Source organism: Monopterus albus, unplaced genomic scaffold (assembly GCF_001952655.1).
Source record: "Monopterus albus unplaced genomic scaffold, M_albus_1.0 scaffold393.1, whole genome shotgun sequence".
Taxonomy (NCBI): Eukaryota; Metazoa; Chordata; class Actinopteri; order Synbranchiformes; family Synbranchidae; genus Monopterus; species Monopterus albus.
This window is the reverse complement of record NW_018128273.1, coordinates 209,932-224,568: the sequence shown is the minus strand read 5'-3', so window position 1 is coordinate 224,568 and position 14,637 is coordinate 209,932. Positions and strand designations below refer to the sequence as shown.

The following is a 14,637-nucleotide window of genomic DNA, read 5'->3' as shown; positions in this document are numbered from 1 at the left end:
CTAACTGTGCGTCAGCACTTTCTCTCCTCTTATCTCCTCGCTCTGACATTATTCTGTTCTTTTTGGGTGTCAGGCCAGGGCCAACTATTGTTAACACAGTGAGAGAGAGAGCAGAACAAAGGTGGTAGCAAAACAGAGAGAATCCTTTATTTTCAGGATGAGAAATGCTCTGTACAGATGTGAGTGTTTAGGTGTTAGTATGTGTTGAAAGGACTGGATCCTTCTGCAAACCCAGCAGCAGGAAGTTTATTTCTAGTTAGGGGACTTGACTTTAGAGAGGAAGTCAGAGGATGAAGAGAGGTTTAGGGATAAGGTATTTGTACAACCATCTCTATGCTTTGTGTAGCAGTTCACAGGGAGAGAAGGCGTGTGTATAGCCAGATTTAGAGACAGACAGCGTAGGGCAGGAAGGCAATAAACATATTTTATCTTTCTGGTTCTCTGTTCAAATGCTAACCTCAACTAAAACTTTAAAAGATAAGGCTGCTGATATTCTGTAGTTCTCTTATTGTCATCAATTCCCATGAAAATACCAAAACTGACAACGTATATATCCAATTAACAAGTATTGTCTGTGTAGCTACAGTCTAATATACCATTTCCTCTGTGTCATAGACCTCTGCTGTTTTCAGAAATGATTAAAAACACATCTGGGTGCCCCATTGTTGCAATGGGTGAAATGTTCTTTAATCACAATAAAAAGGGCACTGTATTTAGAGTCATTCTGTTGCTACAAATACTACAGCACTGAATGTGTATTAATCCACAGTGGAGTATAATCCCAAACAAACACACTCTGTGTTCCTGTTTGAGTAATGTTTGTAAAGAACTACAGCTTTTTGGAATCTGTGTAGGCTTATTTTTAGAAATACAATGAAACTATACTTTTAACTGATTTTTTTAAAGGATTTTAAGGATTACATCCTCATTATGAGCAAATGGACATGGGCCTCTGTTTCCCAGCGGAAGGAAGCACCGAGAGATGGACATTAATGTATTACAGGTCTAGCTCCTTTTGTGGGATTTGTTGATAGTTAAATAAATCTATAAAAACAACACCTTTATCCTTTTATTATCAATGGCTATGTACCATATTCACATAGAAACCATTATAAAAAGACAATATCTTGGAATCAGTGGGCCACTGGCAGCTGCAGAAATTATCTGTGCTGAAGCGTAACAAGGACAGTTGTTAAAGGTGCACTTTCTGTTACTTCTAGCTATTTTGAATGACTCATGCTTTTTTTTTTATAATCTTCGAGTGTGTGTATAATCACTCCCTCTTTCACAATTCCTTATATAATAGACACTCAGGTGTTTACTCTATGCTTATGCATAATACAACTTGTACTTTGGTCAAGCAGCCATTGTTTGAAGTTCCTTAAATTTAATAGGGGCTGCCATTTGAACCACTGGACATCCATGAAGTGAGATTAGCTAGGCTAAGCTAACGTTAGGCGCAGACTCACAGTGCTAGCAAAGACACAAGAAAGTCATGTCTGACTTTTGGTAAGTAGAAGATAAAATTCAGTTTCCTCAGCGCTATACTCATTTAACATATAGCCATCAATGATTTCTGGCTTCAGGTCATAGTCTAAATTTAAACCTAGAAATCTTCGCTTTATTATAGAGTCAGTTTAATGAAAACAGGGGTCTAATAAACTCTCATCTTTCATTTTAGATGTGTTAAATCACTCATGAAGGTGTAAATCCCTGAATGGATCTGACAGAAAGCTGATAGGATGTCATTTCTCCGTAAGAATCTTTTTAGGATTTTGAGCGATCATGTCCCTGTTTGTGCCTCTGCTGTTCTTTTAAGGAGCTGACCTCCCATTTCACCTATAAAACCTTTAATATGAAATCCAATACGATCTGTTGGACTATTAGGACCTGTCAGCTACACTTAGGTGACTTTATGAGTTATTATTGGATCAAGCCTCCACTGGGGTGCAGCTACTGGCCACTGCGTTGGTGATGACCCATTAGTTCAGTTTCCCTGTCATGATAAACACTGCACAGTGTGTCTGCTGCTGAGGAGCTTTTGTCTCTGCTGATTGTTGCAGAATGGCAGTCGTTTCAAAGAGAGAGGATCTTGGAAACTTACAGTGGGTTGCGATCAGAGAGGGGACTTCGTCTTTGAAAAGCTTATTAGTCTTAAGGATTATTTTGGGTCTTTTAAATTGACAGCCATTAAATGGATGTGACTGAAAATTAGATGAGATCCTCGTTTGTTCCTCTCTGCTGCAGCCTTCTTGACCTGTGTCTGCTTTTGGGTATCTGAGCATCAGGCTGCTTGCTGTGACTAAATGCCAGTGTCTTAAGGGATGAAGTCTCACTCCTTTATTACAGTTCTTTGTTGTCTGTCCTTGTAAAAGTCTCTATTTCTACTTCCTGGACCTGTCCTCGTCAAATCACTTTTAACAATAGTCTTTTCTCAACATGTGGGAGACACTTGGCTGCTTCTCTCCTCAAGAATATCAAACAGCCAAGTGTCTCTTATTTATCAATTCCTGTGTTATCTGTCTGTCTCTTTCCCCCTTTCTCACTCTCTTCTTACTCAAGGTTGCATTGGACTGATATTTTTAATTTTATTTCTGATTCATCTTTCTCCTAATTGAATCAGCCACAATCCATTTCACCTTCAAGAATTTAATAAAGCACACTGCTCCTAATCTCATTTTAACTTTGCTCTGTTTCCTCTTCCTCATCTGTTTTTTTCTTATATTTCACTTGCAAAGCAGAATGTATTGCAAAGAAAACCATTTGTGTTTTTTCTATTTCCCAGTTCTTTCCGATCACAAATCACAGCCTTCAGTCTGATGGAAATAGTTTTTTTTTTGTTTGATTGTTTGTTTTTTTGGATCCAGGCCCATTCCATCCTTCATCTTATATTTAATTTCCCTCATCTGTTTCTTCATGCGTCTCTTCCCCTCTTTCACTCTTTGCTTTCAAACAAAGTCCTTTGAAATAGCCTCCACAAAGTTGGGAGCTGACATGAGGATAGAGATGGTGCATATGATGTTGAAAACACTGAACGCCACCAGACAAAGACGGTCGATTACAGCACCTGCAAATTTCCACTGGTCAGCCATGCTCTCAGCCTCGTCCTGCTCCCGGAAACGGTCTGCCATATAACGCACCTCTTCCAGGATAGCCTGTAGTTGGGGGTCTCCTATCCCAGCAGCCGAGCATCCACCGAGTCCTCCGGGTCCACCTCCAAAGCCCCCACCACTGGAGACAGTGCTAGGACAGCCTACTGTATCCAAATTAGGGATTGGAGGTGGTGGGGAGCTGCAGAACTGAGATGGCAGGTGTGGAGGCGGGCTTCCTGCGACTCGCAAAGCCCCCTCCGCAGTGTTATTCCTCTGGACAGGTTCTGAGAGCACTGAAGGGTCATCCATGCTTTGGAAGCCCATGTAAAGAAGGTTCTTGTTGTTGTTAGTACTGGACTGAGTGTGGAGGTGAGTGTGCCCCATGTGGAGAGGGACCAGGTTCTGTGGTTGCAGTGGATGAAGGGTGGGGTCCGGAGGGTTGGGGATGCTCCCACTCTGGGAGCCTGAGGAGCAGCGTCGCAGGTGGGGGGCACACGGTGGCCGCTCTGGGTCATCATTCTCTCCTGGACGCTTCATACGCAAGAACCATGCTACCCACTGCAGCAAGACGACCTGCACCTGTAGAGAGAAGAGGAGGGAAAGATAAGTGTAGAAATAGTAGTGCAGGACAGGGCAAAGCGAGAGAGCATAAAAGCTATGAGGAACTAAAGAAAATACAAGAAGGATGTAAAGCACTGAGAGCCACCAGGCATTGAAGACCATGTACACATCTTGACCTTCATGTAACACCAGTTAAAATGGACCAATAGCCTCACTGCATATTGACGGCGCTATTTCCAACTTTATGTTTTGCTTCGAAGGGCAGCTGCACTTTTATAAGAAGAGGTATGAGATCCGCCATGAACACCAGCAAAGCACCTGAGGCAAAGATTTTTATTTTTTTTATTTTTTTGCTTTAACTGGATTCTTATCAGAGTTGATACTTACAAGGGCAGCTTTAAATTCAAGCTGTGTAATTATGGCGATTGACTATCAGATGACTGGTTTATGATTGTAATGTGTTTACAGTGATTTTTGCAGTAAACTGCAGCATTAAGGGAAGATTAGCTGCTTGCAAGTTAGTACAGATTTAAATCTTACTCTATTTTGTCCTCTCCACTGCTCGTCTCCTCTCCTTTCCTCCCTTCACCTTGTCTTCTCTCCTCTCCTCCCTTTTACTTTAGAGTAGAGTAGGTACTTTATTGATCCTACAATGAGGATCCTCTCCTTTTCTTTCCTTTTCTTCATTGGACACAAACTACCTTGGACCAAACTACCTATCTCAGAAAGGGCATATTTGCCCAACAGCATCCAGATGGGTGTCTGGCATGGAAAAACAAGCTAATGTCTAGATGACTGCTCAGTTAGTCTCCACTGAGTGTGTTTACTGGCCAGGTAACAGTCCCTCTTGTTGCTGCTGTTGATGTTGTTTTTGTCTGAACTGCAATTATGAGCTGTGCTGGTTCGATGCCCCCATCTGAACCACATCAGTTAGCTTCTTAATTGGCCATTGGACTGTCTGAACAGGCCATTCATCAACAGAGCATTCTTGCAATGTGTTGATATATACAGTAGTGCATCTGCGCTATCATGCAGTTGGGCATGATAATATACTGATATACATATACTGATAAATGTAGACATGTGACTTTTTCTCTCCAGTTCAAACATAAATCACTAAATAATACATCAGTTTGTTGACTGATATTCCATAAATATTAAGAAAAAGCTCGTGTTAGTCATGAGTAATTTTTAAAACTGTGATTTCCCTAACCAGTTCCAAATCATTTTTATATTTTGCACCATTATTTTGAATCCTTTTTTCCACAATACCTGAATTATTTATGTTTGATCAAAACTGTAGTTAAAAAGACTTGATGCATTTTTAGCATTAAACAGAAGGCAAGAAAAATAGGAAGAGGGAATGAGTCAAAATGAATCCTGCCATATATCCAGAGTGATCTGAAACACATTCCAGTTGAACTCTGTGGCGAGGCATTTGATGAACACACTCAGGCAGACCGACATGTCAGCTGAGGAAGGCAGAGAATAAAAAGAAAAGGAAACTGGTAGAGGATAACAGGTAGCACTAATAGATGGATGAGTAGTGATTGTTAATGGCAGAGCAGAGCAGTCATGCTAACACTGAAATGGAGATTAATAAAAGGGATGTATCATATCTGAAGAGGGGGGCCAGCCATTTACAAGGCCTAACAATGATGTGTATAGCTGATAATGCACTTGAGGTTATGAACAGTGGGAGCTCACCCATTTAGGCATGTTTCCTCCATTTGGGTCATGGTGGTGATACTGCAAAACCACCACTGTAGCGATGACCGACATCCCAACGATGATCATTATACTGGCAAAGTACTGACCTGAGTGGAGTCGAGTATAGAGCAGTGTCACCTTTCATTTTTAAGTCATTTCATACACGGTGTAATTTCCCACTTCACTGTGAAAAACCAAAGGCGACAAATTTACCACTCTCACAGTTTATTCACCAGTACAACTGAAAATTTACATGTGGTTTATATAATACTTTACAACTATTTCAAGCACTTCAAGGTCAGTGAGGTGAGCTCCTTTGGTTATTTCACAGAGATGTGTTCACAAGATTCTAAAGAGGAATATTTTCTCTCAGTTTCGTTCCTGTTTTATTCAAGGTGAACACTTTGTTAGACAGTGTACCTCCATGTCACTTTGGATTCTGCTACAAATGCCGGCTCATTGCAACACTGCAAAATCATCAAATACTTCAAGACTGTGCCAGGGTAGTTATTCTTATTTATTTTTTCATTTATGCTAAAAGCAACACTTTGATTATTAGGACCAGGCTTTTTTCCTCAAGTTTTTAATGAATAGGATTTGTGTATTTGGGCAAAGATGACCTTGCATCTGTCTTCTGTTGCAATCTTAGCCCACTAAACATAATTTCCAGCAGTGTGCCTGCAAGGAATTTAGCCAGTTAAATTTTAAGTGAGCAGATGGTTAAAATAAATTCTGTTGCTATGCGTTTGGCATTTTGTAGCTTTACTGCTTTGTTATACTTGGTATGTTGCAGTTGTGTATTTGTAACTTTTATTTTGTGTAGGTTTTTCCCATCTCAATTCATAGTCTGGGGACAAACTTAATAGATTGTAATGACCTCTATGACAGACTTGATGCTGGCAGCTGGCTCCATAGTCGTTCCATCACTTTGATACAGACTGAAATATCTCAACAAATATTGGATGGATTGACATGAAAACTTTCACAGACAAACCAGACCCAAAAGAAGAATGCTAGTAACTTTGCTGATCCCCTGACTTTCATCTAGCGCGATCATTTAGGTCAAAAGCTTTATTTGATTTTTTTATTCGGTTCAAGACCAAACATCTGCAAAACTAATCACATTCCAATCAGTCTCAGCTGTGTTTTGTTTATTGCAAATTAGCAATTGGTAGCATGGTAACACTAAACTACAGCAGAGAACATGGCAGACATTTTACCTACCAAACATCAGCTTATCAGCCTTGTCTTTGTGAGCATGTTAGCATGCTGATGTTAGCAGTGCAGCCTCACAGAGCTGCTGGCATGGCAGACTCTTAATTTTGTTGATATATACTGAAAATAAACCTGACTTGACTGTAACCCACTAGAGTCCATCCAGAAGCAAGTTCCTACTGTGCACCACTAGGTATTACTACTAAGAAGAAGAACACTAACCAGATGTTGATTGTCACTGTCAGAAGGAAACGTAATGAGGTATCTCTAATAAGTAAAGCTTCTTCATTTTATATTAACAATCACTAAATGTTGTTATATCAGTAGGTTTAAATTGAGGGTCAGTCCATCTTAAACAACTTGCTCATGAAGGGCCATGTAAGCGCTCTTGAAAATGCATAGAAAATACTGTCTGTTACATACCAATGAGAGGAACGGAGTCAGATGTGGCTGGCATGATCTCTGCAACCAGCAACATGAAAACAGTGAGAGACAGCAAGACGGTGATACCTGCAGATAGTTAGATTAGAGATGAGAACTTCATGGTGGAGATGTATTTTGTTTAATCTCCTCCCCTGCATCATGGTGCTTTCTTGTGAGAAACTGCATTAGTGTTTTTGGCTTTCTGATAAATGATCACTCTCCGGATGAGATCAAGTTGGATTTATGTAAAATGTCCAACTAATGCTCATGCAGTGAATAACTTTTTGACATTCTATACCTCTACAGCAAAAAGCACTCCGGCACACAAATAGACATTTTTTAAGGTGTTGAAACTCCGCTTGCATGGGCGCATGTTAACACACCCCTCATAAACACTCCTACCTCCATCTTCATTTATCTGCCTCCACATTGTCTTATTTCAGCAACAGAATTTGAAGAGTGCTTTGCTGCTATAACTGTCCCCATTACTGTAAGAAGCATTCAGTTAAACTCCTAGGCTGAGAGATAAAATATGAATGCCCTTTAAGGATATTAAGAAAATTTAAAGTACTTCCTTTATGTAGTTTTTCTTCTTAGAAATGACTAACTCTTAAAGATCCCTGTGTCTCTTCCATCGTGGGCAATGACAAGAGTATTTTCCAGGAAGGCCGTGTGTACACTCTGTCCCCCTGATCAATTCAGTAGCCTTAATTATATCAATAGGTTAATTGGCCATGTGTGTACGACTTGGCATTTTTGTTTGTAGAGAAATACTGCAAAATGCATCTTGTACTGAGGTTAAGGATATGCTTTGGCAATGGTGCCGCTGCCGCCCTCTGAGTTCCTGCTGGCTCCCTCTCAGACTTATGAGAAGGCGAGAATAGACTTAAGCATCTGTCTACATGTTTTGGTGAGTCTTTATTGTCCTGGTAAGGTGAGCATCGTTAATCACTAAACAAGTTGAAACAGATATTAAAGATTTGTAGCTGCCATCTCTCTCTTCCTGTCTCATAGTGTGATTTGGTTGTCTCCCACCATTTCCTCCTCATCACTCCTCCCTCTCTCTTTTACGCTGTCATCTCTTATCCGTTTTAAATTCTTCTCCTGTCTGCATTCCCTTTTCGCTACCTTCCCACACCCATCCGCCTCCTTTCTCATCTATTTCATCCTGTAATCCCTGTCCTCTGTTAGTTTCACATCCTCTCCCGTTGCCTCCCCTTATTCTTAAGTACTACTCCATTTTTTGGCCTTTATTCTAGGAAGATTTGCTTGTTGTGAAGGCTCTGTCTGAGACGGTAATGATAGATTCTTGTAGGTTTACACCTGGAACATGAGATTTGTTTATGTGCATTACACTGACCAATGGAAGGTAGTCAGTAGACCATCACAGATTTCACAGATGTAAATTGCTTTATTTGTTTTTGTTTACAATCACTGTTACTCTCTAAAACACTTGGGGAGTTATTTGCTAAACCTGTCGCAAGTTACTGTTCGGTTCTCAAAATATTGCAGTGTCATAATTTTTCGATTTAGCGGCATAGACGGTATATCAACACTGATGATGTACAGTAAATGAGCACAGTCACCGCAGTGTTAATTTGAATATACCTCTGCTTATAGGAGAGGCAGCATAGAAGGAGGTCTAAGTTTAAAGCAACTGAACTTTAATATGGTTGAAGGAAACAACAAACATTATCTTTTGTTTTGTTTAGTAACTGAAGCATAGTTTGATCTGAAAGCCTGTAAAAGTCCCTCACATTCTCCTCTAGCGTGCAAAGCGATTTACAAACACCCAACATGTTCCTAACCCTCCGTTGACTAACAGATGCCACATTGAGAGCAGGGCCACAAATGCTTACTCCTGATGTTAAATTTCAGCCACAGTTCCCTCTGTCACGGCTGTGGTAAATCGGGCACTGAGATTTTTTGTATAAATTTTCATTCTCTGCTCCCTGATTTTTGCATTCCTGAACAGGGAACACCTTAAAATACATATTGCATGAGACCAAACACACAAATTCCTGCAGTGCTGCTTTGTTCTCCAGCACAAAACGTGATTGCAGCTCTTTAGTAAATATAAACACAGGCAATTTCACTGTTTAGCACCAAAAAATGTAGTAAATATACCCCTTTGTGTTTATGCTTGAGATCTAAAAAATGTGCATTTCCTTCCTGAGAGAACCTCTTGGAACAATAATACCACATACACAGTAGATCAGTGAAACACTGTGAAACTATTCTCTTCATTTGCCTGTACACAAGAGAAAACAAATCATATATAAACATTGCTCCATAGTGTTGTTAATGGTTAAAACCTACACAGTACATTTTGGAGTAAATATGGGGAAAAAGTTTATGTTAATGTTGCCACCCTGATGATGGTAAGATAAACAAAAACATTGTTTACCTTGTTGTATTTTTGATGGACTTCCACTCAAGCTTACACTGGTCTGCACCACATTGTGGGCGCGCTCTCAAAATTAGAAACCGACATGTTAAACTAACAAGCCAATTTCTCCCACTTCTGCTGTATTATTATTATTTTTACATGTAATCCATCTCTGATAACCTTTCTTGATACACTCACCCAGTGAGATCTTCTCCCCAGAGTCAGCTGGTAGCACAAAAATCAGCAGGGTCATAGAAGAAAGCAGCACACAGGGGATGAGCAGGTTCAGGGCGTAGTAGAGTGTTCGTCGCCGTATTGTCACAACAAACGTCACATCCGGGAATGGCTCCTTACAGCACCCATAGAAAACCTCATTTCTGGTGCTAGGAACTCCTAGAGGAACAGGGGCAGAGAGAGATTGACCATGTTACTATGTCATTGATTGTGTCTCATGAGGATACAATGCAAAGATTTTGCCCTGCTCACCCATTAGGTCCCACTCCCCATTGGGTATATAGCTTGAAAGGTCAGCATCATTCATTTGAAGGTCCAGCAGCCAGCCATCGTACGTCCAAGAGCCAAACTTCAGCTCACATTTCTGGATGTCAAAAGGAAACCAGCGAACATCCACATTGCATGTGCTCATAAAGATTCCTGAGAAAATAATAAAAGATGAGAAAAGGCAGAAGGCAGAGAGTTAAATCTCCACAATGCAGTGACCCCTGCAGTCTTCTGTACAGTAAATGTGTTGAAGGGCCACTTGTGAGGAAAATTTTATATTACAACCGAGTTATAATGCAGTAAAAGTTTTATTAACAAAGTTGAGTTTGGAGGCTGGAGATCGTAAAGACTGTATTAGAAACAACTTCTGATCAAACCAGTGTCAATAAAAGGATTTTGTCATCAGCATTGTTACTCACAGGTTTCAGATATTGACTTCTGCAGACACATACTGTTTCTGCTTGACACTGAAAAATGACATTGTGCACAGTGTCCTAATCAAATTACCCCTTTTATTATAGACACATGCATAGGTACACAATCATGAAGACACACTTGCATGCTGGTGTCTACCACCAAACAAAGAATTCCAGTGATTCTCTCAGTGGTCACTGGTAAACTCCAGGCCTTAGAATAATGGCTGATATGATTGAATTGAGCCTGTTGAGACATTCACAAGCAAACGCAGAACCAAAATGCCAATGAAGTCTTGCAGCTTTCAAAGACGCTCATTATGAGGCTACCGACATGCAAATCAGCCTTCGGACCAGAATGAAAGCAGAGTTAGAAGCAGAGAAGAGGTTAGAAGGTTGAATGCTGGTTTCAAAGCAGAGGCTGATCATGAAAACGGCACCATCAATTTCCTCGCTCGCTAAAAATCAGTTACTAACATCAACTTCTTGCCATTGCTTCAGGGGAGAGTGTTTTTATAATTGCACTTGATATGAGTGCCTGAGGCACTAAACCCTAAATTACACTGATATGGTAAAAGTAGTTCTGTTTGTCAACTCACTGCTCTGTGCACCTTCTTGCGTAATATATTTTTATAACCTGCTTCTCACTGATGTGCAGTAACCTTGAAGCAACACTCTCAAACAAGACACCAGAGCTTGGAGCAATCTCTCTGTCGCAGCTCCCAAAATAAAACTCCATAATTCTGAAAAAATACTCCCCTACGAGGCATTACAAGGTCCAGAGACTAGATTACTCTGTCACAAATGTCATCTCACAGCTAGAACCTGTTACATCTTATCTCTTGTTATAAACCCCAACATAAAAGAATATCTTCATCTCTGCAGCTGTGTGATGTAGTCTGTAAATGCTGGTATGCAGCAGACACCTGGGATCCTCTGCCTTTGAATTATTTACCACGTGTCAGGCTTCTGCCACCCACAGACCTGTTGCCTTTTATTTACTGACAATAACCAGCCTGCAAAGACCTCAGGAACAGCATGTGTTACGGAGTTGAAAAAGATTGGTTTGCTGCTCGTTTTTGTCCTTTTTCTCATTCCTTTTTTCACATTTCCATTAAATGCGCCTCTCCTGCTCACATTATTATCATGTTTCGTGGTAAGCACCTCCTCTTACTGTACCAGGCCAGAGCAATATTATTTTATTCTCCCCATAATTGGCTCACATCCAGATTGCAGCATCGAGGAGCTGTTTCTGCATACTGCAGCAGCATATTAATAAACATGGCCAGTGAATAAAATTAATAGTCTGACTTTCTAAGTTTACAACTCTCAACTTTTACTTCAGAAGGCCCTTCAACTCAGCCCCAGAGATTCAGTCATCTGGTGTTTAAAGAAATGACTGAGAAAGAACCAAGTAAAGAACTGTGGGAACCCAGGGGAGCTGTTACAAGACAAATGCAAGCCCATATTTGAAAGTATTTGGGTTAAGACAGGAAGCGGAGGCAGCGACTGTCTCCTAAATATAGGTGTTACAGGGCTGGGGATCTGTAACCAGTGAGTAACCAGGGATGCTGTTTTATACTGTTAAAATATTAATAGCAGGTGTACAAACAGAGGAGCCTTGTGGAGACAGCAGAATGAGATGGTGCTGTTGCATCACAGGGAGATGAGGGAGCGGTATAACAGGAGTAGGGGTTGATCAATAGTGAGAAAAAAAAATAGAGACTCACCTGGAGGCAGATACTTGGCGTAGCCGCTGGAGTTCACCAGAACGTTGGTCTTAAAGGTGGAGTCAAAGTCGTCATCTGCACTGAGGAAGGACAGGAGAGGAAGTGACACCACGTGTTGAAATATGATGTTGATGTGTGTGACGTGTGTGTTTCTGTGTGGTTTACCTGTTATAGAGGAGAATGTCTGGTGTCCAGACCTGATCTGTGGTGAAGCGGAGGTTTTTCACTCCGGGGTGTTCGCTCTCATTCCACTGGAGGTAGTGGTCGAACCAAGTCTTAAATACAAAACAGATAACACTCTGTATCCTAGTGGGACTACATGTCATCTGCTTTATCTCCAGCCCCCTCCACTGTCCAGTTTAGATGCAATAGAATAAATATTACCTTTATATTTATATTTCTGTCAAAAACATGTTGGTTTTTCTGAGAAACTACTTTTCATTTTTGAACGGCTATCAAGGGATTCACATAGTGTAGGTCATGATCTTAATTTACATGTTAAAGCCTATGTAAACTACTTTATGTAAAAGTATAAAAATCACCTAAACCCATAATAGCAGCAAATGCATTATTGCCCCAAACATTCAAAGTCTCTCAGGGGATCCTTACCATCTTTAGCCATATATTAGAGGTTAACACCTGGTTCTTCTCATCCTGCAAAATATTAAAACATTTTAGCTGTGACTTTTCCTAGAAATCATTCTCTCTGTAAATCACAAGTCAGAGAGTAGAATATCACAATGTATACTTAGAGAGAAGTGACCATTTTACCTCAAATCTACAAACATTAGAAATATAAATGAAATTAAAAAGCCTGCTGTTATCACAGTTTAGGCATAAACAAATCGAATGCTTAACTTGGCACTGAATAATGGTTTTAAAAAACTGTTTTAAGGCTAATTTAGATGTTAATCATAAACAAACTAGAGGCTGCAAATGCGCTTGAGCTCAATTCCCCAAGAAATAAAGCTTCATTATACAGATTAAAAACATCAAACTTTATCTGTATTTTAGAAAGGTATTTTGTTAAATTCAGTTATTGAACATGAGGCTAAGAACAACTGCCACTGTCGTCACTTACCACGTCCATGATCTGTATCAAACTAAGGGAGAAGACAACGGTAAGAGCATGGGAGTCATTGGCCACTGGTCGCTCCATTCGGTTGTAGTCCTTCAGGAGGTTTTTCAGCAGATTCCTCTGGTGAGGACCTTGTAATGACACTGCAGAGGTGGAAAAAATGTAAGACACTTTAAATCTGACAAGGAAAACCTGCTATAAAAACCTCATTGAAGAACCAAATGAGAGTTTGGAGTGACAATACAGTCAGAATGACTGAAGAAAAACATGGAAGGAACTGAACTTCCTTATCTTTAAACACACCCAAAAGACTAAACCAAAAGAAATAGGGGGGAGGGAAAGAAACAGGAGATTTAATGATGAAATGAGCAGAAATAAAAACTGATCTTTCATCACAATTATTCACTTATTTTATTGTTTAAGCTTTGCAAAAAAAAAAAAACCATGGATGTTTGACCTATCTCTTCAGTCAGACTGAAATATTTACATTGATACTGAAACTGACAAGAAAAGGAATCAGAGGGAGCGTGCAGAATGCAGAGTAAATGGATTCTAATTACAAATAGCAAGTAACCATATTAGGACATAACTGGTACTAATGAATGTGTAATTAGATTAGTTTGAAATGCTCTGGGGTAATACACAAAATGTTGAATATAGATGTCTGACTGAAAAACAAATGAACCACCAAGGGTACAGGTTCTCTCGTGTTTCACATCCCATAATAACAGCCAAATTTGATCTAAACTCACAGAATTTTATTTTATATTTTAGCCAAGATTCCAAGGTTTTTCAGGGATAGCATGCTGAAATGCATGTAGTTACCATGAAATGATGCTCAAAACAAGTTTCGTTCAGTCTGTTCCTACATTACCTCCATAAAGTGCAGGGAAAAGCAGATGCAGACTATAATGTACAGGCGACACTAATGAATAGTACAGAGAAAGTATTTTGTTTATGAGTCTGAAACTATTTTATGGGAATTGAAAGTTCCAGGCGTTCTAGTGCTGAGAATATGATGTGAGTTTGTTCCACTGCAGCAGTGGCAGAAATGTACACTTATGATACTGTAAGGTGTTTTTCTAAAAGCATGTCACAGTGATGCCAAAGCCCTGGCAGTCTTTAAAATTTAATTTGCAGAAATATACACTCACCGGCCACTTTATTAGGTACACCTGTACAATTGTATGCGATTCAATGCAACATTTCAGTGCACACCTAGCGTGCCAGTTTTTGGTGACACATGTATGTAGTTGGTGAGGACAAAAATATAGACATCTCTAAATAAAATGTAGCCCAGTACAACACCACCTTTAACTATGACCTCAATAGTAAACATATAATTAAATGTATACATTTATGACAACTTCACCAACAACAGAAGTGTTGCATTAAAGTGCATATAATTGTACAGGTGTACCTAATAAAGTGGCCGGTGACTGTAGTCTGAAAATGTTTGCCTTCTCTGGCCTCTTGTCATTTATCTGCTGTACTTTCTGGCCTAAAATCTCTTCTTGAAAACACT

General features: G+C 39.9%; 1 protein-coding gene across 1 annotated transcript in view; it reads right to left on the bottom strand.

Annotated features, from left to right (window-relative positions):
- Positions 1-895: 895 nt before the first annotated feature.
- The window catches only part of chrna11 (cholinergic receptor, nicotinic, alpha 11), an 18,547-nt gene continuing 4,805 nt past the window's right edge, over positions 896-14,637 (bottom strand). Inside the window, exons 2-10 of the mRNA XM_020586016.1 lie at positions 13,116-13,255; positions 12,644-12,688; positions 12,200-12,309; positions 12,035-12,114; positions 9,877-10,044; positions 9,589-9,783; positions 7,002-7,088; positions 5,361-5,470; positions 896-3,671 (exon numbers count right to left, since the gene is read on the bottom strand). Coding sequence (XP_020441672.1) covers positions 2,949-3,671; positions 5,361-5,470; positions 7,002-7,088; positions 9,589-9,783; positions 9,877-10,044; positions 12,035-12,114; positions 12,200-12,309; positions 12,644-12,688; positions 13,116-13,255 — 1,658 coding nt within the window. The 3' untranslated portion in view covers positions 896-2,948. The remainder of the gene's footprint in view (positions 3,672-5,360; positions 5,471-7,001; positions 7,089-9,588; positions 9,784-9,876; positions 10,045-12,034; positions 12,115-12,199; positions 12,310-12,643; positions 12,689-13,115; positions 13,256-14,637) is intronic.